The 27,489-nt window shown below is 36.1% G+C and overlaps 7 protein-coding genes and 1 long non-coding RNA gene across 9 annotated transcripts; 4 read left to right on the top strand and 4 right to left on the bottom strand.

Annotated features, from left to right (window-relative positions):
• The first annotated feature begins 2,088 nt into the window (after nucleotides 1-2,088).
• On the top strand, nucleotides 2,089-3,566 carry LOC111214662. The gene is made up of 2 exons (XR_007338290.1): nucleotides 2,089-3,217; nucleotides 3,345-3,566. It is a non-coding gene; the product is annotated as an uncharacterized LOC111214662 (long non-coding RNA).
• Nucleotides 3,567-3,788: 222 nt separating this feature from the next.
• LOC111214192 (CRC domain-containing protein TSO1) lies at nucleotides 3,789-6,875 on the bottom strand. Its single transcript, XM_022716591.2, has 9 exons — nucleotides 6,654-6,875; nucleotides 6,249-6,409; nucleotides 5,679-6,171; nucleotides 5,134-5,588; nucleotides 4,878-5,058; nucleotides 4,696-4,791; nucleotides 4,554-4,620; nucleotides 4,339-4,474; nucleotides 3,789-4,263 (listed from the first exon to the last, which is right to left on the bottom strand). The coding sequence occupies exons 1-9, from the start codon at nucleotides 6,723-6,725 to the stop codon at nucleotides 3,930-3,932; spliced, it is 1,995 nt and encodes a 664-aa protein (XP_022572312.1). The 5' UTR covers nucleotides 6,726-6,875; the 3' UTR covers nucleotides 3,789-3,929.
• A 246-nt stretch (nucleotides 6,876-7,121) lies between these two features.
• Nucleotides 7,122-12,108, bottom strand: LOC111197862 (protein tesmin/TSO1-like CXC 3). Of its 2 annotated transcripts, none has more exons than XM_048776567.1 (8): nucleotides 10,694-12,108; nucleotides 9,999-10,577; nucleotides 9,571-9,905; nucleotides 9,417-9,494; nucleotides 8,782-9,061; nucleotides 8,630-8,696; nucleotides 8,423-8,543; nucleotides 7,122-8,337 (listed from the first exon to the last, which is right to left on the bottom strand). In XM_048776567.1, the coding sequence occupies exons 1-8, from the start codon at nucleotides 10,748-10,750 to the stop codon at nucleotides 8,004-8,006; spliced, it is 1,851 nt and encodes a 616-aa protein (XP_048632524.1). In that variant the 5' UTR covers nucleotides 10,751-12,108; the 3' UTR covers nucleotides 7,122-8,003. The 2 variants fall into 2 exon arrangements, with proteins under 2 accessions (XP_048632524.1, XP_048632523.1); XM_048776566.1 differs by having other exon boundaries at nucleotides 9,999-10,368; nucleotides 10,444-12,104.
• A 113-nt stretch (nucleotides 12,109-12,221) lies between these two features.
• Nucleotides 12,222-14,451, top strand: LOC106423502 (putative F-box only protein 9). Its single transcript, XM_013864275.3, has one exon. The coding sequence runs from the start codon at nucleotides 12,701-12,703 to the stop codon at nucleotides 13,826-13,828; it is 1,128 nt and encodes a 375-aa protein (XP_013719729.2). The 5' UTR covers nucleotides 12,222-12,700; the 3' UTR covers nucleotides 13,829-14,451.
• A 129-nt stretch (nucleotides 14,452-14,580) lies between these two features.
• LOC111214661 (protein RDM1) lies at nucleotides 14,581-15,493 on the bottom strand. The gene is made up of 2 exons (XM_022717672.2): nucleotides 15,255-15,493; nucleotides 14,581-15,162 (listed from the first exon to the last, which is right to left on the bottom strand). The coding sequence occupies exons 1-2, from the start codon at nucleotides 15,361-15,363 to the stop codon at nucleotides 14,786-14,788; spliced, it is 486 nt and encodes a 161-aa protein (XP_022573393.1). The 5' UTR covers nucleotides 15,364-15,493; the 3' UTR covers nucleotides 14,581-14,785.
• Nucleotides 15,494-16,541: 1,048 nt separating this feature from the next.
• LOC106423580 (pentatricopeptide repeat-containing protein At3g22670, mitochondrial) lies at nucleotides 16,542-18,480 on the top strand. The gene has a single exon (XM_013864349.3). The coding sequence runs from the start codon at nucleotides 16,623-16,625 to the stop codon at nucleotides 18,294-18,296; it is 1,674 nt and encodes a 557-aa protein (XP_013719803.2). The 5' UTR covers nucleotides 16,542-16,622; the 3' UTR covers nucleotides 18,297-18,480.
• Nucleotides 18,481-21,654: 3,174 nt separating this feature from the next.
• On the top strand, nucleotides 21,655-23,071 carry LOC111214191 (probable rRNA-processing protein EBP2 homolog). Its single transcript, XM_022716589.2, has 2 exons — nucleotides 21,655-21,807; nucleotides 21,989-23,071. Exon 2 carries the CDS (start codon nucleotides 21,989-21,991, stop codon nucleotides 22,880-22,882), a length of 894 nt encoding a protein of 297 aa, XP_022572310.1. The 5' UTR covers nucleotides 21,655-21,807; the 3' UTR covers nucleotides 22,883-23,071.
• Nucleotides 23,072-23,100: 29 nt separating this feature from the next.
• Nucleotides 23,101-25,781, bottom strand: LOC106423529 (putative F-box protein At3g22650). The gene has a single exon (XM_048776565.1). It carries the CDS (start codon nucleotides 25,623-25,625, stop codon nucleotides 24,426-24,428), a length of 1,200 nt encoding a protein of 399 aa, XP_048632522.1. The 5' UTR covers nucleotides 25,626-25,781; the 3' UTR covers nucleotides 23,101-24,425.
• Between the last annotated feature and the right edge of the window lie 1,708 nt (nucleotides 25,782-27,489).

The raw sequence follows: 27,489 nt of genomic DNA, 5'->3' as shown, positions 1-27,489 counted from the left end.
CATAAAATTATAATAAATATAAAATTTATATTTAGAAAGTTATAATTTTAATTTTTGAAAATTTATTGAAATTGTTTTTATTATAAAATTTTATAATATTAATTAAAATAAAATAGATATATTTTAATATTTTCATAATTTCAATTTTAAATTTTTTATTAAATATTTTTTCTTTGTATATATATTGTTTTAAAAAAAAAAGAAAAAAATTTTACCCTCCCGCAACCGCCCGCAACCGCAAACGCTAGCTGGAGCCAGCTTTTGAATTTATGAGATTCGGAGCGGTTTGAAGCGGTTTAAGGCGATTTGAGTGATTGTTGCAAACCGCCGACAACCGCTACCGACCGCAAAAGCTGCGTTTGCGGGTGGTAGCGGGAAAACCAATCGCCACCTAAATAGTATTATTAATTACTTGGGCTTTGATTAATAAAAAGTGATAAAGTGGATACGTATAAAACAGTGGGTCCAAATGTGAAAACCAAAGACGTGGCAACGGCTTAATTCATAAGCGAGAACTATTTTTAATTAGGAACCAAGATTATACGTCAGTATTATTATGTATAATCCGCTTTTGAGGACTTCAAATCTCTGGGAAGCAACAAGACACGACGCTTGTGAGTGTGTCCAGAGCATCCAAAATCCGCATAATACGTGTTCGTTTATCATTAGGCAACACGTCTTAAAAATATTAAATTATCTCTAGTGTGATTACTTAGGGTCTGACTGGTTCAAACACAGCGGTTGCGGTTGCGGCTGCGGGCGTTTGCGGATGCGGGTGGTTGCGGTTTCTAGCAGTTTTAAGAGATTTGTACGACTGGTTCTGCGGTTAGAAATTGGTGCGTTTGCGGGATACTTATGACTGGTTAACTAACAAATACAGCAGCGGTTAAATAATAAATTAACAATATTTACATTTTATATAATTATAAAAATATCAAAAATCATAATATTATAATAAATATGTAAATTATATTTTCAAAGTTATAGTTTTAAATTTTTTAAATTATAGAAAATATTTTTATTTTAAAATTTTATAATATTAATTAAAATATAATAGATATATTTTAGTAGTATTTTTATAATTCTATTTTAAAAATTTTATTTTTATTTTTATTTTTGTATTTATATGGTTTTTTAAAAAAAGAAAAAAAAATTATCCTCCCGCAACCGCCCACAACCGCAAACGCTAGCTGGAACCAGCTTTTGATTTTAAGAGGTTCAGAGCAGTTTGAAGCGATTTGTAGCGGTTTGTATGATTGTTTCGAAACACTGTCAACCGCTACCAATCGCAAAAGCTGCGTTTGCGGGTGGTAGCGGGAAAACCAATCAAGCTCTTAATCACTTATAAGTCGACGCGTGTCTTATATGATTTTATCATCAATCTATCTATTAGTTGATTTGAGATTTCAAATAACAATGAAATGCTGACTCACTCTAATTTTTTTTGAAAAGTAAAGATATTCATGCTCATTTTTTTTCTGAAGTCTTTCTAGGCTCCGAATCCGAACGGTGACAGATCATATGACTCTACACCACTGTCGATAGTAACAAATTTTTTAAAATATATTGTTATTTATAAGTTTTTATTATTATCGCGGTTGTTAAACAATTATTCCGCACTGAACCCTTAATATCATTCACAAGATCTTGGATAAGATACAAATTGATATCCAATTTTTAAAGTATTTGTGATTCATTTTATTTATTTCGATTGATAATTTTATCATTTTATTTACTTCTTCATGCGTCTATATTTTAGTGTGCCCAAATTCCGATAAAACATATATTTTTAATCGAATAGTTAATTCTATTTACAAAAATAAATTTGGAAGACAATTATCTCATTACAAAAAAAAATTCTCATCTCTTAAAATTTTAATAAAAAAATAATAAATTCACCGAATAAGAGTATTATAAAATTTATATAGGTAAAATAATTATAATAGCTATATAATTATCTATATTGCATATCTATATACATATGTTGGATCGAATCGCATATCCATCTTTTAAATTTTTAATACTTTTGTTTTGATTCGTTTCTAACTAATATAAAATATTATTATTTGATTTTATCCATAAAATTATGAATATTCATATTTTCAGATATTTTTCCACCTTTAAGAAAACAGAGAAATAGTAAAAAAAAAAAAAGACAATCATAAGCAGAGAGGCCAAGGTTGATGATGATGACACATTGAGACACTATTCACAGCTTCGATTCGAGTCTTTCTTTGACACCAAAAGGACTTCCCGCACAACTTGAACAAAGGAAGACGGGTTTAACGCAACTGGTGATAACTCGAACAACAAAACCTGGTGGGTTTCGAGCCTTCGAGGCAACATATAATTTTTCCGAGCCTTCGAGGCAACCTGATAACTCGAACAAACGAAGGGGTTTCGAGCCTTGGAGGCAACATATATTTTTTTTTACCAATAAAAAAACTCGAACAACAAAGCCTGGCATTTTCCATGAAGATGAATCTACTTCTCAAATTTGCGATTATACATGTTCAAAAATGATGGAGGAACGGCAACCCCATATAAGCCTTGGAGGCAACATATATTTTTCCTGGCATTTTCCATGTAGATGAATCTACTTCCCAAACAACTAGTCTCTTAGGGCGACCGGCGCCAGGTGGACCCGGTTGCTCGCAATGAGAATTACAGACTCATACTACACATGTTTAGTGTCATGGGGTTGTTTCGAATCCGAGTCGATTAGCTCACCGGAATTTGCCTACCACTACTGACCACCCATGTGTGGTTAGAAAGGCCTTTTTCGGTTTGATGGTATAATGGAACCGTGACAATTTTTCAGGGAAGTATAAGAGAATGGTTAACATGTTATCGGGAAATACATTACAACTATGACATGAAAAGCAGCGTACCAAACCATAAGAATAACAGCATCCAAGGATATTGATCTCTCATCTTCAGGTCGGTCGTCTACAACAACTATTCTTTAATCTTCTGTTAAGGTTTTTGATAAAGTTTGTTTACTTGACATGATGTTTATGGTGAAACAGTGGTGATCACGACATGCTTGTCCCTTTCCTTGCAACTCAAGACTGGATAAGATCACTAAACTATTCCATTATTGACCACTGGAGGCCATGGTTGGTTCACAATCAAGTCGCTGGGTATTATAGTACTATTTTTTTTTTTTCATCACAGAAACATATATGTGAAGATCATCAATTTGTTCTCGTTGCAGGTACACAAAAACTTATGCCAATAAGATGACATTTGCCACTGTGAAAGCTAGCTACGTTTTTCTTATTACCTAAATGAAAAATTTATAGTTGGGAGAGTTTCTCATTTTTTGTGGGTTTGGTTTATAGGGCGGCGGGCACACGATGGAGTATAAACCAGATGAGAACTCCGTTATGTTCGAGAGATGGGTTAGTGGCCAACCTCTTGAACAGCCTATCAGCGATTCGATAACAAAAATAACACTGCAAAATCTTGATATGGTGATGTAATGTATCTTTGTAACTGAGCCCATAGTATCCAGATGTATAAAGAGGTCGAGCCTCCAACGCTAATAAACAAGAAAACCTTTATACAAGTCTAGGTTTATTAACATGGTGTCATGGTATTAGAGTCAGTCCACATCCTATCCCATTAATCTGGTCCGAAAGTTGAGTCGATTGTCCACTAATTGATGATAACTCAAAAGAAAGCTCAATTCCATTGAGATAATTAGAAAATAACATTATATGGATTGACACATAAAAAGGAACTTAATTAATATATATATGGAACTTAGATCAATCCACTTAGCATTTCTCAAAGTCCATTTTTGGATGCTTTTCATACACTAGAATGTGATATTACAAGAAGTCAAGAACATGTTGCTGATGTTATGAAACAGGTGAAATCATCTTAGAACCTTGCAAACATTACAAATAGTTGGTTATCTTGTTTCACTGATTTGGGTTAAGAGAAGGAAAAGCTGGAATAGACCGTAATATCAGCTTCCGGCCATTACTTCTCTTCCCTAGGATTGAGCCCGGTTCCGAGGAGCCAATGTGAGCAGGAGAGACTCTCTTGCTGTTGGGAGAGTTTGCCTTAATAGGGGAAGTGTTGAGAATATCAGGCAAAATCTCTGTTTTGTCTTCTATCACGGTTTCAAGCGGCTTCTTCTCATTCCCTGACTCACCCTCTGGCTTTCTAAAAGAGGACGAACCGGCGCCGAGGAAGAACTGTGTCGGAGGCAGCTTGTTCCTAGGCAAAAATGGCTGATGAACCACCAAATGTCTGCAAAAAAAAAAACACACACAAAATCAGGAGCTGTCTTTTTTGTTCGTATATTGTTAATGTTGATAGTATTACTTGTACGGTGGCAGTGGTGTTAAAGGTTGTTCAGAACTTGGGTTCCGCTCGGCCTCTTTCGACATGTCTGCTGTTCTTTTCTCATATGTTTCGTGATCCTCCTCTTGCTTGCTCTCCATGATAGCATGTAAATACGCTGAGATTGTAATCATGTCAAACCATAAGACTTTGGGATGATAAATTTTAGTTGAAAATGGTGAGATAAAGAAACTAACCATCTTTTCTTCCGAAAGCATTCTTGCATCCTTCACATCTACAGTTTATGGAACAGCCAACTCCACTCTACAAAGATCATCAGAATCAATCCAAGGAAGTAAGAATCTTACAAAGACATGTCCTGGAGATTAATGATAATACCTGATAGCATTCACAGTATTTCTTCAGACAGTTTGATTTCTTGCAGTTGCAGCCTCGCTTGTGTCGTGCAGACGCTGGAGTTTTACTTGCATCATCCTGCGCAAGATCACAGTTTCATCCGTCAGATAAATAGAAGACAGAGAGAGAAGGAGGAATAAGAAAATGGAGTAGAGAGCTCTTACGCTAGTGTCCATGATGGAATCAGAGTTTCTGATGACTTTAGGAGCAAATGCAAGTGGGTTTCTGGACTCAATCTGTTTGCGAGTAGCCAAAACAGTGTCTTCATGAATTGGTTTGTTGAAGCAATCAACACATGAGCATGGCTCTATGCAATAGACCCCAGCAGCAAAGCATTCACAGTAACTGCAGACAGAGAAAAGATAACAGTTAACTACTTCAAGCTAATTTAAAGAGGAGCTAAGAGAGTATGCAGCTTACAGCTTCAAACACTTTGACTTTTTGCAGTTGCATCTCTTACATGATGACTCTCCCTCTCCACCTTCAAGAACTTGCTTCTTTTTCTGAAGGCTGTCCGGAATCAACTCGGTAGCTTCTTCTACAGCCGACTCTTCCCCTGGCTGGCTCTCTGCTTGCTCCAAAGCTTCTGGCACGGTGTCTTGGGAGTGAACCGGAGCGATGGAGCCTGAGAAAGTGTTTTGAATCTCTCCAGATGATGAATACTCATGCGTGATGCTGATCTTAGTGTTCCTTGAGGCCATTGCAATGGCGTTTAGATGGAGACCAATACCAGGTAGACCACATTTGGAGGAAGAAGATTCGGCCTTATTGTTGTCAGACACAGTTTGCTCATCGTCATCCTTCTTCCGCTTCCTTGGTATCTCAAAGTCTAGACAACGTCTTCGCATGCTACCACGGTGCACGTTAGAGACAGGCTTACCACAGACAAACACAGCACAAAAATAACTATTTCAGCGACACTGAATAATCAAGAAAACATATGAAGTTTGAAATGTATTTTTCACCTGATTGGGAACTACTGCTAAAGGTTCATTATCATTGGTGGATCCATTGGCTGGAATGATATCGTGCTGCTGGGTTGGCAGCTTGACACCAGCGCAGAAACGTCTCTCAGAGCTAGATATTTGATCAACAAGGCATGTAAAAGCCTCCGAGTCATTGGGAGACCGAAACACTAGAAGCTCAGCTGCATCTGCCATCAAACGTCTAGAGCCAGGAGTGCCATTCTCTTCCTGAGCATCAAGAATGTTCAGGAGCCTCATTTTGACATCCTCTGAAGACGAGCCATTGTTGTCTTCTCCTGGAGGAGGTAGGAGTACTTGGGTGACAATATCTTCACCGTGATGAGGAGGACTTTGGCTGTCAGAGCTGAGGATCTGTGGCAGCTCACAAGAAGTTTCTTCATCATCTTCCAGAGTAGCCTCTTTGTTTAGATCTACATCAGCCACAACTTCTTCTTTAGAATCTAAGGCCTTTGAACGATCAACAGAGTTCTGACTGCAAATAAAGATACACAAATTACATATACTGAAAAAAAAACAGAAAAAAAAAGAAGAGAATGTTGACTTTATTACCATCTAAAGAATCTGGACTCTCGGTGAAAAGTAGGGTGAGGAGAGGTGAAAACAGGAGGAGGAGAAGTGAAACTGAGAGAGCTAAACGTCTGAACACTGGAGAAGGACTTGACTGGCTCAAAGGGAGAGAGATTGTTAATGAAGTTGAACACTGGAGAGTCCTGCAGCATTACCACCCAATTCAGAGTCAAGTTCAAATCTTGGAATTAAACAAAAGAAGAACTAAGGTTAATTCAGAACAAGTTTGGTTAATTCACACTGAGCTTGATTATGAAATTGACCTAAACAATGTACCCCAAAAAAAAAAAAAAACCCTGAAGCTAGAACATAATTGAAATTAAGGTAAAACCCAGAAAAAAAGAGTATGCTTTTCTGACTGAAAATAAAATTGAAGAGAAAAGAAACCTCGAATTTGGATTTTGGAGTTGGGGTTTCGATCTTGGAGGCAGACTCCTTCTGAGAATTCTCATTGTCCATTTTCCACGCAGCTAAAAACAAACTATTTACATCAACATTTTGCGTCAAAGCAGACAATCTAGGCTAGGGTTGTTTGTTGCATTTCGAACAAAAAGAAAATAATAATGTCCGCGCCTGTGCGGAAACAGTCTGAAGATGGACCACAGTGGGACAAAAGAACAATGTTGTCAAGTCCACTAAACGACGTCACTCTTTTTTTTTTATTATTATTATTGACTTTTGGATCCTTACGCTCCACTCTGGCCCTTCCTTTACAAATTGAGGGGAAATTTGTTTTGCTTTTTTCGGTTGATCGTATTAAAGCTTATCCGCTTTACACTCTGAATGTGAAATTTTGATATAGACTATGAAAATCTATAATTTTTCAGACGTAATTTTCGTAACAAACTGTTCTAATTGGTGAAGATGGTATCATCACCTGAAGAATTACCATCTTTTACTACACACTTGGAGAAGTTCCAGTGCAGCAAGTTTTTCTTTCCTTCTTTCAAGATCCGATATATTTCAAAAGGCTCAAAATCTAGTGACGGACAAGCTGGCATAAGGTGATAAGTGTTCCCCTACCGCTCTGTTTTATATCGATTCTATACTTCCAGCTTGGTTCTCTGAACCGATAGAACATATATGATAGTTTAGTTATATTGTTGTCAAAACTACCTTACTATTTTGAATAAATAATATTTATTTAGAATAGTCACATTTTAAATAGATAATAACAATATTACTAAAAAGAGTTATTTAAATTTTATAAAATAGTTTATAAAATTTTACACATTTGGCTAGCGTGGAAATGGTGTAAATGTTTGTTTTCTCAAGAGTTTTTCTTTTAAGATTTGTCTGCCTAATTCTTCAAAAATATAATTTCCAAACTACTGTTACAGTGGATTTACAACAGTTTGAAAAACATAACTTTCCGCTATAAAATATAATTTCTTCATTTTTCATAGAAAATATTAATTTTCCATTTACAATTTGTGATAGTATATATAAATATATTTAAAACCAGTCGAAAATTGCTAAATCAAATAAGATAAATTAAATAACCTTTGGAAATTAAACAGCCTTTGCTATATCAAACCAGTCCAAAACTACTTAGCATCTGTTGAAAAGGATAAATTAAACAACCTTTGGATTGGTGACAAAAAAAAAACAACCTTTGGATACACAAATGAAATGTGCTATCACTAAACTACTAGAAAAGTTTTGTGTATGTTGTTGCTGTGTAAGTTAAAACTACCAACTAGATGTTGACATCAGAAACAGTTTCAAAGAATATTTTTAATGGTGTGGAGGGAGAGAAGGAAAAGCTGGAATTGACAGTAACAGCTTCCTCTCACCATTTCTTCTCCTTGGAGTCAATACTGGTGGATCAAGATGAAGCAGGGAAACCCTTTTGCTGTTGGGAGACACTGTATTGATGTTAGTTATTGGAGATGGAATAACATTCTCAATATCCTCTGTGATTGTCTCAGTCCTTGACAACAAACCCATGCCTTGTTTTCTGAAAGATTGGTTCTCGTATAAGAAAGATCCAGAAGCTCCATGAAGTTGCTGAGACTGTTGAGGAAGCAGCATGTTGTTGGATGAGATGGGAAGTTGAGCCAATGGTTGTCTGAATAAGAAAACAAAGGTTATTAGAGAAAAATCAGGAGCTGACTAAATCACCACACATTTATTGTTTTTAGGTTGTTTCTTACCTTAATGACATTGGTGTTGAAGGTGGAAGTGGCACATAACTAAACAACTCGTTGTTCTGTTGTGTTTGCCCTGTTTTACTTTCACCATCTTGTTTGATATCCATACCAACAAATGAAGACACTGCAGAGATTATAAAATTTGTAACCATGTCAAATCAAAACACCAAGAAGGTTAAGATATATAAAATGAAACAAAAAAAGACTAACCATCTTTTTTACCAAATGCATTCTTACATCCTTCACATCTACAGTTTATGGAACAACCAACTCCACTCTATTATGATCATTAGTGACAAAGGTATCAGAATCAATTCTTACAAAGATATGAGTCATATGACATGGAGTTTTAATGATGATACCTGATAGCATTCACAATATTTCTTCACACAGTTTGATTTCTTGCAGTTGCAACCTCTTTTGTGCCGCACTGAAGCTGGAGTTTTGCTTGCATCAACACCAGCTTCCATGATGGAAGAATCAGTATTTCTAATGACTTTAGGAGCAAAGGCAATTGGATTCCGGGATTCAATCTGTTTGCGAGTAGCTAAGACAGTGTCTTCGTGGATTGGTTTGTTGAAGCAATCTACACATGAACATGAAACTATGCAATAAACTCCAGAAGCAAAGCATTCACAGTAACTGCAGAGACAAAACATTCAAAAGAGACTTAATAACAAGATTTTAAGCTACTTCAAGCAAGCCAAGAAAAAGATTAGGATTTGGGATATACTCCCTCTGTTTCAGAAAGATGTATGTTTTAAAATTTTCACATTTATTAAAAAATATATATATACCAATACATTATTTTATGTAATTAGCTATTCTCCCAACTTTTTACTAATATAATTTTAATAAACACAATTATGTTTTCTGAAGTTTACAATTTGCAATTATTTATACATTGAAAATATAAAAAAAAATGTATCTTCTTGAAACAATTTGTTTTTTCTAAAACATGGATCTTTTAGAAACGAATGGAGTATATTCAGCTTACAGTTTCAAACATTTGGATTTTTTGCAGTGGCACCGTTTACATGATGACTCTCCTTCTCCTGCTTGGTCAGACTTAAGTCTGCACGTTTTAATGCCATAATATTGTTAAGATTCTTACTATAAATATGTTTGTGCAAGTCTTATGTAAGACTTACCTCTTCTTCTTTGGACTGCTTTGATTCATTTCTACTAAAGCTAAAGAAGACTTTTGAATCTCTTCTACTACACTTTGTCCTGCAGCTTCCCCGGTTTCGTTTTCTCTCAAAATGTCATGTGAGTGAAGAACCGGAGGGGTAGAATTTTGCAAACCGACTTTAATGTTTGCGGATAATGAGTACTCATTGGTGTCCTTAGAGGACATTGCAAAGGCGGTGTTAAGATGCAGACCAGTGCTAGGTGGTACTACACAACTCGATGAAGATTTTTCTGACGTTTGGTTGTCAGGCATCTCAAAGTCTAGAAGGCGTCTTCTTACTCCTCGGTGAAGAGCCTTTCACACACACCAAAGAGAACAATTTCAGAGAAATAATGATCAATCAAGAACCAAAGAATTAAGTAATATTCTCAATTTTTTTTTACTCACATCTGCCAACTCTTTGCTGTTTGAAACAGGCTCCAGTCTTGGCTTTGTACCACCACATGAACGTCTTTTAAGGTCTGATGATGCCGGCAAGAAGCATCTATCAGCCTCCGAATCATTCAGTGTATCATAAATCAACATTTCAGGAGTATCCGGAAACTGAGTTTCCCAATCTGGAGTATCACTTTTACGCTTGACATTGCCGTCACACAGCTTCTGCAGATCGGTCTTACCATCTCCACAAGAACCATCATTGGCAGCAGCTCTACTAGGAGGAGTAGAAAGGCAGTCATTCTTGAGTATTTTTGGCGGTACGGTTTCAAGTAAAGCTTCTTCTACTAACTCTTTGGCAGGGTCGGAGAAGTAAGTATGACTGCAAAACGAAAACATATTCCAAATAAAAAGATAGGAGGAAGAAGAGAAGAGGAGGTAACTTTTGAGTAATGACCTTTTGAAACGAGATCCTTTGTGAGGGGGAGTGTAGACAGAAGGACTGAGAGAGCCAAAGGTTTGAGCGATTGGGATTGATCTGACAGGTTTGATTGGAGATAGGTTGTTTATGTAGTTGAACACTGGAGAGTTCTGCATCTCCTCACATAAGACTTTGATGTCAGAAACACACAAAAAATAAACAATGCATCACATAAACATAATTTTTTAGTATTGACAAAAACAAAACAAAAGCAGGAAAGCTTGACTTTGAGTTTAGAAACTGCAGTCCCATTCTGGATTATAGTTTTTTGCGGTGTCTCCATTTCTAAACAATCAATCGCTCATCGTTTCTGCATGCACTCTCTTATATGGTTTCTGCACTTTTTTCTCTCTACCAAACCAAGTCCAACAGAGGTCACCCCCAACTACAAAAGTTGCTATTTATCCCCAACAAAGTAACTGACTTCACCTTAATCTTTGCTTGATTTTCTTTTTTCCTTTTTACATTGTTTTGGAGGATAAAAATAAGTAACAGCAAGTGTAAATTACCGTTCATTCCTTGATTTTTTTTTCTGTTTTTATTTGCATACAAAAAGATTAAAAATGAGAAATGATTTTTTTTCTGTCCCAAAAAAAATGGAGAAATGATTTTTTTCCTTTAGTTATGTTTATTTGTATGTTTTCTATTATTATATTTGGTTTACTGGACTCTGTTGATGGGAGTACTTGTCACGCTTGATTTACTAATTTTTCTCTACCTTACTTTATTTGATCATATCAACAATGATTTGGTAAGATTCATATGGAATTTGGGTTTATCACATCATTTGTCATTTTTATGTTCTTTTATAGTAATCATCTCAATTATAAATATTTTAATTTCTTTAAATAAATCCAATAAAATCTAAATATAATAAATTTTTATTTAGATAATTTCAAACGCGATATTCCACAAATTTATCCCTGTAAAATATTATTTCATAATTTTCATCTTAAAAATATTATATTATTTTATAGTTTAGTTAAACATTTCGCTGTTATACCATGTTTCTCATAAGAAAAACTTTTTTTGGTCAAATTCTCATCAATAAATAACAGATTGGCAGAGTACACGTTGAAAAACTGAGTGGAAGGGAATACGTTACGGATTAGTACAACTTACAATGCTTTTAACCTGGAGATTTATAATTAATACGCTAAATCTGTTAATCACGAGAAATAACTAATGAGTAATCATGACACTTAAATTGAAAATTCATCGGTCAACTATTCGTAGTAGTTGTGATAATCTTGTTAATGTAACATACGAGAAAATCAACCCTTTTAAATTCAACTAGATCTTGACCCTGACTCGTATAACTGCACGGATGCCTGTTTTACAATATATACAAATTTTAGAAAACGAAAAATTTAACGATTCTATGTTAACTACTTTTGTTTATTGTTTAAACTATGTATTTCATCATTGTGTCATGTAACAGAGACGTCAGTAAAATGTTGTGAGCCATAAATATTGTAGTAAGAATTTTAAGGTGACCGATAAAATCGATGGCATTTCAAATTATTTGATAAGTTGAATAATCAATATAACAATGACCGGTTTGATAGTCCATAAAAAAATAAGATTTGTATGTTGGGTAATTCTGTTTCTAGTATTGTATATCTGGTATTTTTTTTGAAACATCAATATGTGGTTTATGCATAACTCTAGTGAATTTATATGGTTTTGGTGGTTTGTATGAAATGGTATTTTTGTAATCAGTTATTGTTTTGGGTGTGTATGACTTGATTTGATCTCTAATCTCACCTTTACATTTTATAAGTATATCATATTTTTTGTTTGATTAGCATTGGACCAACACAAAAACATGTCTAGAGATATTACAAAATTACAGGCTCATTCGTGTCTGGAACACCGAGAAACTTGCAATGGCCTTTGAGTTCATTAGCTCAAAGAAAGTCACAACAATCCGACTAGTCAAGAGCCCTGAGAGTATGCTCTGATTGTCATTCATTTGCAAAGTTAGCATCAAAGGTGTATAACCGAGAGAAATCGTTCTAAAATACAATAACAATGACTTGTACACGTGCCGGTTAAAACGTCCCTTGTCAGTTGTGAGGTAACTAAAATAGTTGAAACCGAAAGTGTTTTTTTTTTGCGTGTATATATAAAACCAAACTGGTTCAGGGTAAAAAATAAATAAATTAAAACCCTAATTTCTACTTCAAAAGTGTTTTCCTTTGACTTTGCCTGATCACAAGAGAAACCAACAATGATGGTGATGTCCGATATTCCGCAGGATTTGATAGAGGAAATACTCTCTAGGGTTCCAGCCGCATCTTTGAAACGACTACGATCCACTTGCAAACGATGGAACCATTTATTCAAAGATCAAAGATTCACGGAGAAGCACTTTCGTAATGCTCCAAAGCAGTCTCGGATTCTCATATCAAACGACTATAGGATTTGTTCAGTGAATGTCAATCTCAACGTTGCTCCTCCACCTATAGAATTTAAGGATTTCCATCCTTGTTCCCACCAGCAAATCCATGTAGTCGAGGTTTTTCACTGCGATGGTTTGTTGTTATGCACCATTTGGAAGGACAACAAGTACAGACTCATGGTTTGGAATCCGTGTTCAGGGGAAACTAGGTGGATCCAAACCACAACTTATAGCAAGAGCTTCTCTACGCGTAGCCTTGCTCTAGGATACCAAAACAACAAATCCTTCCGTAGCTACAAAATCTTAAGCTGTTGGTCGACTAGTTACAGCCTAATCCAGGGAGATGCTGGTTTCAAAATTTATGACCTCAGCTCTGATTATTGGAGGGTTTTGGATGATGACTTGGCTCTCCGCGGCTCTACAATACCAAATCGTGGTGTGTCATGCAAGGGAAATGCTTATTGGCTTGTCACGGAAAAAACAGGTGGTTTGCTTGGTTTTGATTTTACGAGAAACAGTTTTATACGTTTTTGTCTTCCGCCAATTCCGAATCCTTGCGATATGATTCTATCAGTTGTGAGAGAAGAAAAACTCTCATTGTTATATTGGTCCCGTCGTGTATCATACATGGAGGTGTGGATGACCAATGAAATTGATGGTACTCAAGCTGCTTTGTGGAGCAAATCATTTACAGTGAAAAATCCCAATAATTTTATTCCGTGCTTTATGAGTTTCTTAGTTGACGAGGAGAAGAAACTGGTCTTGGGTTGTAATTCGGCTTTCGGAGGAGATCATATCAAGAAACTGTACACTACTGGAGAGGACAGTGGATATTCCACAGAAATCCCTTCTGTAGGATCCAAACACAAAACATTGTCTCCATTTATTTTCAGTTATGTTCCAAGTTTGGTCCAAATCCAGCAAGGTGGGAGCAATGAAACTAATAATACTAGTTGATAGGAACTTCCATCTACTTTTTTATTTGTTTTTGTTTGGAACAATATATAATGAAACTGATCTATTATTTTTACCCTTTTTTTGCTACACCACCTGTAAGTTTGTTACCTTATTATTCCTATCTTCTTTGTGCTGTGTGTTTGATTTTATTCGAGGGCTTTGTGCAACATGATAGCGTCCAATAACATTCGCCAAGAATTACGAAGGAGGCATAGGTGGCTTGAATCTAATGATGGATTCTGGTATTAAAGCTGATAAGATTTCAGTGACCTGATTGATATGTACATGAAGTGTCACATGCAAGATAGGTGCGCTTTAGTATCTTTGTTCGGATGTCAAACAACGTGAAACTCGATAGCCGCTGGCTATATATATATGAGAAGATGAGGTATATTTATCCTGGAAACAAACAAAACCATCTCCAGAGAAAAATATTGTTTTGCTACCAACATAAAATCAATTGGTGATAACTTGATTGGTTCGAGTCTCTTATGTATTACTTAAATATTTCCAACTTCGAATGTAAGATTGTGTTCCTAATATAATCTGCACTTTTGTGCAAGCAAGCATGTTAGACCCATGAGTCACCCTGAAATGCCCAAATAGAGGCAGTGCTCAACGATGTTAGCCGAGGAGCAAGTGAGTTAGGCCATGTACCTGATCTTGGTAATGCTCTTATGGATGTAGATGAAGAATAGTAGAGATTTTTGCTCAAAAAAAAAAAAAAAAGAATAGTAGAGATTAATGCCTAGTTAGATTAAAGTCCCATTTCATTACTCAAAGGTAAGTGTTCGAAGAGATAATTACAGAAACTTCAAAAGATGATTCTTGGAATGACTTGTGCTGCTAATTACAGAAACACAAGTAGTAATAAGGATAAAAGAGCATTCACATTTCATTATCTAAACTTAAAATCTTAGAAAGTAAGATTCTTGAAAAGGTGTTCAAGAACTTGTTTCATGATCGTGGTAGCTCAGGAACGACGGGATCAATCAAGGAGTGGTACATAGGATCAGATCCCCAAAGCTGAGCGATCTGAAGATGAGAAGAAGTGAGACGATGGATTTCCTCAACGAGCCAGACGGTAGCTTCAGCTTTACAAGGATGGATGATGAAATCCAAACTCTGGTACTCAGAATCAGACCCGAATCTTGCTTGATCCCAACGTTGTAACAGCACGTTCGTGAGGTAGTGCAGAGGTTGACCATAAAGCTGTTTGATTGAGAAGCTTAAACCGACCCAACTTGTGAAGGGAATAACCGAACCGCGGTTTGTCGGAATAGGAAGCTCCTTCATGTAAGCTTGATACATCTCTGCTCTCATCACCAACGAAGCTGATGCAAATAAAAAACAATAAAAGATTGGAACTTTTGTGGTGGAAATGGTGGAGAAGGAAAGAAACAAGTGACCCATTTGATCGCATTACCTTCATCTTCGACGACTCTGTGAGATCTGTCAAGCGGAGGAAGGCCGTCGCTGATCTCAGCTTCGACGTCGGAAGAACCGGAGTCATCTGATGCTCGTGGGTTTTGCATGGTCAGGCGAGCAGTTAGATTCTCTGACTGCAGAATGCGGAACGTACGACGGCGCGCCACGGAGCTCAGAAATTAGGGATTTTAAGGGGAAGAAGACGAAGATGATGACTTGTACCCGTGTCGGTTAAAACGTCACTTGTCAGCTGTGACCTGTGAGGTAACTAAAATTAAACCGTAAGACCGCCTGAAATTAGACCGGGATTCATAATACGCGTCAATTTAAACCGAGAAACCCGCCTGATATTGGACCTGGATCAGTATCTATTAACGACCCGACCCGCGTGAAGCAGCAAATTATAGGTTTTCTTTACTTTTATAAAAGGAAACTAGGCTGGGCATAAAATCCACCTGAAATCTGAACTGAATTCGAACCGAAAAATCCGATCGGTATCCAATTCGAAATATAAAAAATACCTCAATAAATGTTATAGGATGTTACAAAACATATCTAAATCCGAATTGTTATTAATCGAACTCAAATGGGTAATTCGAAAACTCGAAAAATCCGAAAACCCAAAAAAATATCTAAAAAACTCAATCTGAATGTCCAAATTAATATACAATATAAATATTTGAAACTTAAATATGGGGCAATTGTCAATAATAGCACCTTTTGAAGTTTATGTCTCAAAAATAGCACTAGAAGGAGAAAGTCACAAAAATGACATTCATTAAAGGGTAAAATATCCCTAATACCCTTGGTTTAAAATTAAATAAACAAACAAAAATAAATAAAAATTAAAATTAAAAAAATGAATTTTTTTTTTTATAGTTTCAGATTATATGTTTTCAGATTCGAAATTTTTATAAATTTTTTTTTTCAAAATTTTTTTTTTTTTTCAAATTTTCTTTTTATAATTTAAAAATACTTTTTAAAACGTTTTTTAAAATTTTTATTTTTTATTTTATATTTTTTTTTTATAAAATTTTAAACCCTAATTCCAAAACCCCACCCCTTAACTCTAAACCCTAAGGTTTGGATTAATTAACCCAAGGGGTATAAGTGTATATTTACCTTTTTAATGAAACCTATTTTTGTGATTTTGAACCTTGAGTGCTACTTTGGGAACATAAACTTGGTTTGGTGCTATCCTAGTCTTTTTCTCTTAAATATGTACTTCAAATATTTAATTTTGTATTTATTTGGATATGATATCTTACAATAATAAGTATTTGATCCGACCCGGCGTAAAGCAGCAAACTTTAGGTTTTAACTTTCATCGGACAAAACAGAGTCAAATCAATCAGACAACAAAAAAATGCTCGCGAAGCTCCGTATTAGTAAGCTTCTCTCATCTTCCTTACCTCGGAGAATCTATCAACGGCGGTTTCTCGCAACCCACAATGCTTTCTCTAACTCTGAGGAGTCACCCGAGTCGCCGGAGCTTCCATCTTGGATCAAAGACTTCCTCTCAAACAAACCTTCTTCCTCTTCAAACCCAATCTCCGACGACGAAGACTTCGTCATCCCTTCCTTAGCTCACTGGGTCGAGACCCAGAAGCTCGGCCGCGAAGAAGCCTCCTCAACAGGACACGTCGCGAAGAAACCAATCGAAGATATCGATAAAGTCTCCGACTTTCTCAACAAGAAGGAGGCTTCTCACGAAGACATCGTCAAAGCCCTGAGTGGATGCGACGTCGTTGTAACAGAGACTCTGGTTCTGCAAGTTCTGAGAAGATTCAGCAACGGATGGAACCAAGCTTACGCCTTTTTCACTTGGGCAAATTCGCAAACAGGTTATACGCATTCCCCTCACGCTTACAACGCGATGGTTGACGTGTTGGGGAAGTGCAGGAACTTCGATTTGATGTGGGCACTAGTCGATGAGATGTCCGAGCTCGTCACGCTCGACACCATGAGTAAAGTCATGAGGAGGTTGGCCAAGTCAGGGAAGTATAACGAAGCTGTTGATGCGTTTCTGGAGATGGAGAGGAAGTATGGTGTGGGGATGGATACTAATGCTATGAACAGTTTGATGGATGCACTTGTGAAGGAGAACAGCATAGAGCATGCTCATGAGGCGTTTTTGAAGATGTTTGATACTGTTAAACCGGATTCGAGGACGTTTAACATTTTGATTCATGGGTTTTGTAAGGCGAGGAGGTTTGATGACGCTAAGACGATGATGGATTTGATGAAGGTTGCTGGGTTTGGTCCTGATGTTGTTACTTACACTAGCTTTGTGGAGGGTTATTGTAAGGAAGGGGATTTTAGGAGGGTTGATGAGGTCTTGGAGGAGATGAGAGAGAGCGGGGTTAAGCCTAATGTGGTGACTTATACCATTGTGATGCATTCTTTGGGGAAAGCTAGACAAGTAGCTGAAGCTTTGGGAGTGTATGAGAAGATGAAAGAAGACGGGTGTGTTCCTGATGCTAAGTTTTATAGCTCGTTGATACATATTTTGTCTAAGACTGGTAGGTTTAATGATGCGGTGGAGATATTCGAGGACATGACGAAGCAAGGAGTTTCTCGTGATATTTTGGTGTATAATACGATGATCTCCGCTGCGGTTCATCACTCGCGAGATGAGATGGCTCTACGTTTGCTTAAAAGGATGGAAGAGGAAGAGGAGGAGGGATTATGTAGTCCAAACGTTGAGACTTATGCTCCGTTGCTGAAGATGTGTTGCCAGAAGAAGAAGATGAAGCTGCTTGGAGCTTTGTTGCATCACATGGTGAGAAACAATGTTAGTATCGATGTGGCGACGTATATTCTTCTGATAAGAGGGTTGTGTATGAGCGGGAAAGTTGAAGTGGCTTGCTTGTTCTTTGAGGAGGCGATGCGGAAAGGAATGGTTCCTAGAGATAGCACTTGTAAGATGCTGGTGGAGGAGCTGGAGAAGAAAGGTATGGGAGAAGCAAAACTCAAGATTCAGAGTTTGGTTCAATCCAAAGTGATGACCAAGTCGCAAAGTTATTTACCTGTTGCGTAGAGTTTAGGGAGTTTGGAGTTGGTGGCTCTCAAAAGTTTTGTTTCTGTGGAATGTTAAATTCATATATACCTTGTTAGGTCTCAAGGCATGTTTTTTTTTTCTTACTTTTTACTGAAATGAAGTGAAAACAACATTGTTTTGTAGTGTTGGATGAAGCAAATCAATGCATGTTAAGTTTTGAATAGTGTCTCAAAAAACATTACACCAACAACAATGTAATGTCAAAATCTTAACTCATTGGCGTACATTCATACATCTGTAATCGATTTACAAAAGCCACAGATTTACACTCTTTGAAGGACACAAGGACATTGGAGTGGTTGCCCTGGCCCTGTGGCTTTTCCCATACAACGGCTTCGTAATTTTTGGCGGCACGGCTGTCATTTTCCGCAGAAATGATAAGTCGGTACAATAAGCCGTGGACAACTTGCATGGTTTCCTGGAGGACATTTATGTACACAAGATTCGCCTTCGACCGCCTATTATGCTCCGAGACTGCAAACAAGGCCAGCACAACGACTTCCTCATCAACCTCCTTCCGCGTTGGGCTACCAATACCTTGGCCTTCTACGACCGAGAACAAAGGGAGGAGGATGAGAGAGAGACAAATCAACGACTTCATCACTTAATTTTTTTTGGTTTCTTAAACTTTTGCATTTAAGGGTCTTATAGCCGATGCTTTGCTTTAGAACGTGAGAGAGACCAATCTTCTCATGCGTTGATGAGTTCGTTAAAAAGATTTTGACAAACTGGCATAAGATTTGTTAATGTGTTCGGGACAACGTGGTGATCATGTAGGCACGGAGTCAACATGTGAGAATGGAAGCTGCAACGGAGCGTGAAATACACCAAATTGAGAGCAGATATCGAGTAGTTCGGGAAATGGGTGTTTCAATGGGTGTATCTTCCGGAACTACTCGATAATGTATTTTGTATAATAATAATAATATTAATAAATTATATATATATAATGTATAGAGTTAACATTTTTAAAATTCATAAACTTGTAAATAGATACCAAACTAGATTATAAAATATAACTAGATTTCGACCCGCGCTTCGAAAACGCGGGTTTTATGGGTTATATACGAAGTTGGATATGAGATATTATTTTGAGTATATTGTGTATTATTATGTTATAAAGTCGTATTATATCAAATATATAAATTTGTTTAAAATTATATAACTTATGAATAAGTTTATTCGAGATTTTTTATATACACTCTTATGTAACGCTTTCTTAAGTACAAAAATTTTACCTAAATTTGATAAACGAACCAAACCAATACGAAATACAGGTTGAGGTTCGGGATTGGGAAAAAGTATCTATTCGATTTTTTTGGACCTGCGGGTCTCTGTTGAACTCCGGGTATCCAAAGTACCTAGAATGTTTTGTTCATATTATGTATATTTGAGTAATTCATATATGTTCTCAGTATAAAAATATTATTGTAAATTTTGGATTCGCGTTTTCTGTTATAGTTTCAGGGTTTGGGTAAAATTTCAAATTGTAAAAATATATTCAAAATATTGGATATTTTTGGTTCTCGGGTAAGATTTTGGTCTTTTAGATATTTAGTTATTTTTGGTATATGTTTGATTTTGAGCTAGACTCATTACGTAGCCAAATTACATAGTAAATTTTACAAATACTTAAATATTAACTCAAACTTACCTGAAACTAAAAGAAACAAATCTGAACAAAAATATATATTCAAATACCTAGTTGGATATAAATGCCAAGACCCAAAGAACTTGGACCTGAAAGAAACCGATTTATATTTGACCCGAAGACCCGAATGCCCAAATCTCACATTTCATTATATCTTTGTGCATTTTATAAAAGTTACTTTTGATTAGTTGGAGAAACTTAAAATTTATTTGAGAGGTTTTTGGCTAATTTAACAGTATAGATTTGTAGGTTTTTTGTTGAGCAGTAAAAAAAGATTTGTTGGGTTTTTGATAATTTTAAACTTATCTTAAATATTAAATTTTTATTTATCAATAAAATAAAATTAACATAATATATCATTTTTAAACTTATTTTAATTATGAAGTTAATGAGACATATTTAGATAAGAGTATAATAAAGTGTATGTGATAATATTTTCGTGAACCAAATTTATGTGATCGTATATATATGATATAATCTTTTTTGTTTACAAAAAGATATGGGTCCAATAAATAAAACTTTGATTAAATGATTGTTAGAGAAATTTAAGGCAATATATTGTTTGTCCAAATAATGTAAGACCAAAATATTATTAGTTAATAAAATGGTCCAAACAACTTTTTAAGTAGATTTATTAAAACTTTTTCTCTTTTAATAATATTGATTGTTCTTCTCTCAATTTACAACCTAATGCAAAATACAAAAATATATAATTCACTCAAAAGTGACGCAAACAAAAATTGTACCCGTTTAATACTTAAATAATAGTTATTTAATAAAAAATATTAAGACATTTCAAACAAAAAATTTAAAATCTCCAAAAAAATCTTAAAATTTCTAATTTTATTTTAAGTCAATAAAATCACGCTCCAGTTTTTATTCATGTATACAATCATCTATACTATTATTTATGAAATGATTTTGCTTATTTTGTCATATTCTCCATAATTTTAGGTAATTTTGTTTACTTGTCATGTTTTTATTAGGTTTTAGCTAAATAATTGATTTATTATTTGTTATTAACTGAGTTATTAATATATTAATTTAAAATTATCCTTAATGAATCTTGTATATAATTAAAAACGAATGTTAATAATATTAAATTTCTATGTTATATTAAGAACGAATTTTAAACAATATCTTTACTGAATTTTATATATAATTAAAAATAAATTTTATTTTAATAGTATAAAGTTTATATTTTATATGTTACATTAAATAACTGATTATAAAATAATATAATAGAATTATAAAAATAAGATTATTCTTATATATATTGTGTTGCTATCTGAAAACAATATTTTATTATAAAAGTTAAAAAGTTAAAATAAAAAACAATTGATAATTAAATATTAGTCAAGTAAAAAAATTATATAAAGATATTTTCTAAACTATTTCTAAGATATAAGTGTTTTTAAAAAATTAACACAATAGTAAGTATATATTTTAATAAAAAAAATATTTGACATATATAAATACTTTGATGTTTGATTTAACTATTTAAAACTATATATAATAACTTATTATGTTGGTTTTAGATTAATAAAACATAAAATAATAAGTATTCATAAGAAGTTTATGTCCGTATGTGCAGGCAAAATATTTAGTTATACATTTATACCCAACGCGTATACATGTATTTGATACGTTTATCCCCCTATTAAATTTAATTAATTATAAAAAAATACGTTTATCCCCGTATTTTATACGAAGCCAAACCCTTATTTTTTTTAAAGTCTGCTTTCTTCTTCTGTCTTGCGCCGTCGTTCACTCTCAAGCTCCGTCTCTCTAAAACCCTACTCAAGCAAACTTCTTCTTTGTCTGGTTTCTTAATTAACCGTAAGTTTTTCTCTATTCCTTGAAAGGGTTTGTTTCAGTTTCATGGTAACCGAACTAGTTATTGATTTGTTGCTTCAATGTCACAGAAACCATACTCTCTGTTGTAACATTACATATGAATCTATATGTTCCTGTCTCGATACCGACATGATTTGTTTTTTTCTTATAAAATCTTGTTCAGATGTCACTTGATGATGATTTTTTGGAAGACGATGAGATGAACATGATTAACGTAGACGAAGCAGCATCCGACTCCGAAGCAGAATCACTTTCAGATTCAGACAACGAGATCACTGAGAAGCTAGCCGAGCCGACAAAGACTGCCGTCTACAACAGAGACGGTCTTCTCGACAAACTCCAAGACATAAGCTGGCCTGAAGACGTCGACTGGACTCATAAACTCACCGTCGAGATCGATCAGGGCCCACAAGCCGTCGACGTAAACGACGACCTCGCCAGAGAGATGGCGTTCTACACACAAGCCCTCGAAGGGACGAGGCAGGCTTTCTTGAAGCTCCAGGAGATGGGGCTGCCTTTCTTAAGACCCGCGGATTACTACGCGGAGATGGTGAAGTCGGACACGCACATGGAGAAGGTGAAGTCCAAGCTTCTGTACGAGAAGAAGCAGATGGAGGAGGCGGAGGAGAGGAGGAAAGCGAGGGATAACAAGAAGATGGCGAAGGAAGTGCAGTCTCAGAAGATGAAGGAGAGGGCCAAGCAGAAGAAGGATGAGATTGAGTCTGTGAAGAAGTGGAGGAAGCAGAGGCAGCAGAGCGGGTTTAGCGAGAAAGGTGGTGGGGCGGGGGAGCTTGATCTTGAGTTTAATAATGGGAAGAGTTTTCAGAGAGGTGGTGGTAAGAAGAGACCGGGTGTGTCTCCTGGTGATCGGTCGGGAGGGAAAGGGAAGGCTGCTTCGAGGATGGGTAATAAGAAGAGGGAGTTTAGGGATTCTAAGTTTGGTCATGGTGGTAGGAAGGGTTTGAGCAAGCAGAATACTGCGGAGACGACTAATGATTTCAAAGGCGGGTTTCGTGGAGGCAAAGCTGGTGGTGGCAATAAGAGACAGAAGAGATAGATTGAAAAGAAGGTTTTGATTATCTAAACCCATCGGCAACTTCAACTCTATAAACTTATTTGTTATCTTTGATTATTTTTTAAGATAATGCTTTTTGTTTTGTAATGGGTTCAGGACCGATATCTTTAGTTACAATATTGTACTAATGATTGAACATTATCATTGAACAACCAGTCTCTCAAGCTCTCAGTTCTTAGAACAATACCTTCTTCCTGGTTCTCTCAGTTTCTGAGGATTGATAGATTCTGACTGGAGTTCGTTGGCTAGACAGCTTCCAGTTCTCTAAGTTCATGTTGTTTCTGTCCAATATTAATCCTTATGGGCAAACCCAAAGGCCAGTTCGCAGGAACCAGGCTGATGTCTGAGCTAACTCGCTTATCCAGACCTGGTTCTAGTGCTGGGTTTGCGGGTCAACCCACCCCGACCCGTCCCGCCCCGCTGCGGGTTGAATCATTTTTTTGATTCAAAAAATCGACCCGCATAACTCACAAACAAAAAAATTTCTACCCGCACCCGCCCCGCAAAAACCCGCGGGTAACCCGCTTAACCCGCGGGTAATATTAATTATATTAAAAATAATTATTTTAATTAAAAATAATTATTATATAGTTAAAAAATATTATTTTTAAAAAATTATATTAAAATAATATATTAATAATTAAAATTATATAAATATTTACGAGATTTAATATATTTTTTATAAAAAAACATTTTTTTTAAAAAAAAAATCTTTTTTTCTTAAATTTGCGGGTTAACGAGTACCCGCGACTCAAATTCGACTGACCCGCACCCGCCCCGCTTAAAATAATCTTGACCCGCACCCGCACCCGCCATTGCAAATTTTCAAATTCTTCGACCCGCACCCGCCCCGCAGCGGGTCAAATGGGGCGGGGCCCGCGGGCATTAATTAAAATTCCCAGCTCTACCTGGTTCTGACCCTGGTTTGCCGGTAATGTCCTTTGGAGTGGAATCTGATAATGGTGAAAGGGAGAGTGTAGACACCAGACCACGTATCATTTACAGGACAACTTGGAAGAGAGTTTTATAACCATAGGATTCTAGTTTCTAAACCCTCAAAAGATTCTCATACAATTTCATATTTATGGCAAACGTGTGGGTTATAAAAGTTTCATTAAAACTTTAATTAAACTATAAAGTCTCATATTTAAAACTTTTAACAGAGATTTGTTAATGTTCGTGTTTCCCGTTGATCATCTTTCTTATAGTCTCTGCTTTATTGGTGACTAGAGAAGATACATAAATGAACTTTCTTGGAGAGTGGTTAACATAACATAAAAACACGAGGATGGTCCTCGTATATAGTAAAAGTAAAAATTTGAATTTCATATTTAAACATTTCATGAAACATAAATGAACTTGTTTGGAGAGTGGTTAACATAACATAAAAACACGAGGATGGTCCTCGTATATAGTAAAAGTAAAAATTTGAATTTCATATTTAAACATTTCATGAAACAAAAACAACAACAATACAAAAGTTAGAACATAAAATATCAAAACAACCCATACAACTATACAAGTTTTATTCTGGAACCGGAACAAGACTTGGAAGGTACACATGTCCACATACAAAAGGCCTATCGTAGTTACCCAAATTACATCGCCCTGTCTCAACTACTTTCTTAGCAATCCCATCTTTACTAATCTCGTAAACACTAACACAAACATAATCATCTGCTGTTTCATCTCCCATCACATCTTCGCACCACACGATGATACTATCGTTCTCGTCAACAAAGTAGCTAGGATGAGCGAGATCATGATCGGTATGTAACGTCGGGAGGTCAGGATTAATCACGTTTAAGTACTTTTTCCACGAGACAACATCATCACCATTCAATGTGTTTGTGACCCACACTTCAATCTTCGTTGTTTCTTCACGTTGATGCAACAAAGAAAGCCTATCTCCTCTAAAACTCGACAACGACGCTGTATCTAACACACTGCATTGGAACGGAACATTGCATAATACTTTGAATGTTTCTGTCGAGAAATCAAAACATAGGATGAAAAGTTCGGGTTTCTTGTTCCAATGTGCGACCCAATACATGTTTCCTTTTATGGAAACTCCTTTGCATGGTGGATCAATAGACCAATCCAAAGTAGCAACATCAACAATTATTCTCCATGCATTGGTTTTGAAGTCATATATCTGAATCACTGGCTCACAAGGTCCAATCACTGCTATCTCGTCATCTTCAAGCTCACCTTCGAAGATCCTTAGAATTTTGTATTCATCACGTGATACATTGTTGTATCCTATACCGTAGAAATCATTAACCGAGTAAAAACTCAATGGTTTGATCCATTTGATATGTTTCAAGAACGGGTTCCAAACCGCGAGTTTGCATCTTCTTGTTCTTGTTTCATTGCATCTACATATTAATAATCCATCGCAATGAACGGTGGTTGAAATCTCGGAGATATTTTGAAACTCTTCTGGTATTGGTGAAGATGAGCGAGCTCCTTGTACAGGATTGATGATCTGAACCGTATGGTCGATTCTTATGAATCTTTCTTGGACAAGATCCAAGTACTTGTAGATGAATCTCTTGTCCTTCAAGAGACCGTGCCATTGTTTGCAGTAGGTTAATTTGAATTGTGTCAAATATTCTATCGGAATCCTACAGAATATTTCTTCTATTATATCGATAGGGAGCAATGAAGTCTCTGGGGAAGCCATGATGAATATTGGAAGAAAGAACACCGAATCAAATGGCATAAAAACTAGTAGTCTCGATCCTTTCTATAATAATTCTACATCATGGATAATAATAGACAATTTTAAATTTTTTTCAAGTAAACAATTAAGCATTACCACTAGTTTTTGCAATAAATTCTTTAAGGTGGCTGACGAATTTCCCCTTTAATTTCGAGTTTAATTTGAGGTTTATATTCAGTAAGGAAATATACATGGGGTAAATCTGGAAAATGGTAGGAAATATGCTTAGAATTTAATTGATAACTAGATGACCGCCTGTGCGGATATAAGAACATGATCGGTCCGCACCCTATGTTCTCTCTCGGTCCGTACCTCACGAGAGGAAACACAGTAACGTAAGTATGAAGAAGCAGATATTGTGTGTATTCGTCCTGGGCATATAAACCGGAACCGAAGAACCGAACCGGAACCGATCCGAAATCTCCGGTTTGGTTCGGTTTCGGTATCAGCTGAAATACCTATTGGATCATTAATCTAGGGTCCATGGGTAATGGTTCGGTTCTGGTTTTTACCCGAAAACCAAATACCCGACCCAAATACCCGATTCTCCTAAGCTACTCTAATAAATCCCTAACTACTAACTAGACTACTAAAGACTAAAGTACTACGCGTGACTTGTGTCGGGGCGATTCCACTTCTCTACCTCCTTGATTTTTCTTTCGAGACTCGAGGGAGACAGACTCTTCGATCCTCGATACTTCTTCTTCTATATATTTTCTTCTAGCATAACTGAAATCGCAAACCTGGAATCTCACTCCCACCATAGCCGCCGTCGAGTGTCTTCGCCGGCTCCATCCGCTGCATCAAGGATTCAATCAGAGGTATGTTTATTCTCCATGGATCTTCCAAGATTAATCTATGATTTGATTTTGGGTTTCTTTTTGGTTGTAAAACCTGTAAATGAACGTATGATTCGATTTAATGTTTTTTGTTGTGGTAATTTGTGAGCTTGAAATTTATTTAGGGGTTTTCTATTGTTAATTAAGAACACAATAGGGATTTGTAGTTTTGTACTCAGTTTTTCTAGAATGGTTAAGAACATATATGGTTTGCTATCATTTCTGAATCAATCGTATTGCTATACATTTTTCTGCAGATGGCTTCTACTCAGGATCCAGTTAACATACCAGAAGATGGAGAAGACATTGATGCTGAAGATATAATTGAGGAGACAGATGATGAAGTAGAGAGTTTAGAGACTAGTCCGGCTCCTGATACAACTGCTGCTAAAGGGAAAGGGAAAGGGAAAATGAAAGCTGCAAAGAAGATCACGAAGAAAACAAGATCATTCGTTTGGGAGCACTATACAAGATTGAAGAATAATCATAACAAGTGCTGCTGTAATTATTGTGGGAAGAAGATGTCTTGTGCATCATCATCAGGGACATCAAATCTGAGGAAGCATATCCTGGCTTGCAAAAAGTATTTGGCGTGGAAGGCTACTACGAGTGCTAGCCAACATGTTCTAAACGAAGAAGCTGATGGTCTCCATTTAGGGAAGGTTTCTGAAAGTGTCTTCAGAGAAGCTGCAAATGAAATGCTAGTTATTGGTGAGCTTCCCTTGTCTTTTATAGACAGTTTGGCGTTCAGGCATTTCTGCAACAAATGTAAGCTTCAGAAGCCTCATTCTCGAAGAACAGCAACGAGGGACATCGTGGAGATGTATGTCAGAAGGAAAACACTTATGAAGAAGATTCTTGGTGGGAAGAGGCAGAGGTTATCACTTACGGCTGACATTTGGGTAGCTCCCAATACTGGAGCAAGCTACATGGTGATAACTGCACACTTCGTTGACACTAATTGGCAGTTGAAGAAACTGATTATTGGATTCAAGAATGTCAGTGATCACAAAGGTGTGACTATA

The sequence above is a fragment of the Brassica napus genome, chromosome A3 (assembly GCF_020379485.1).
Source record: "Brassica napus cultivar Da-Ae chromosome A3, Da-Ae, whole genome shotgun sequence".
NCBI lineage: Eukaryota > Viridiplantae > Streptophyta > Magnoliopsida > Brassicales > Brassicaceae > Brassica > Brassica napus.
Note: the sequence above shows the minus strand (reverse complement) of the source record. Positions and strands in the feature narration are given on the sequence as shown.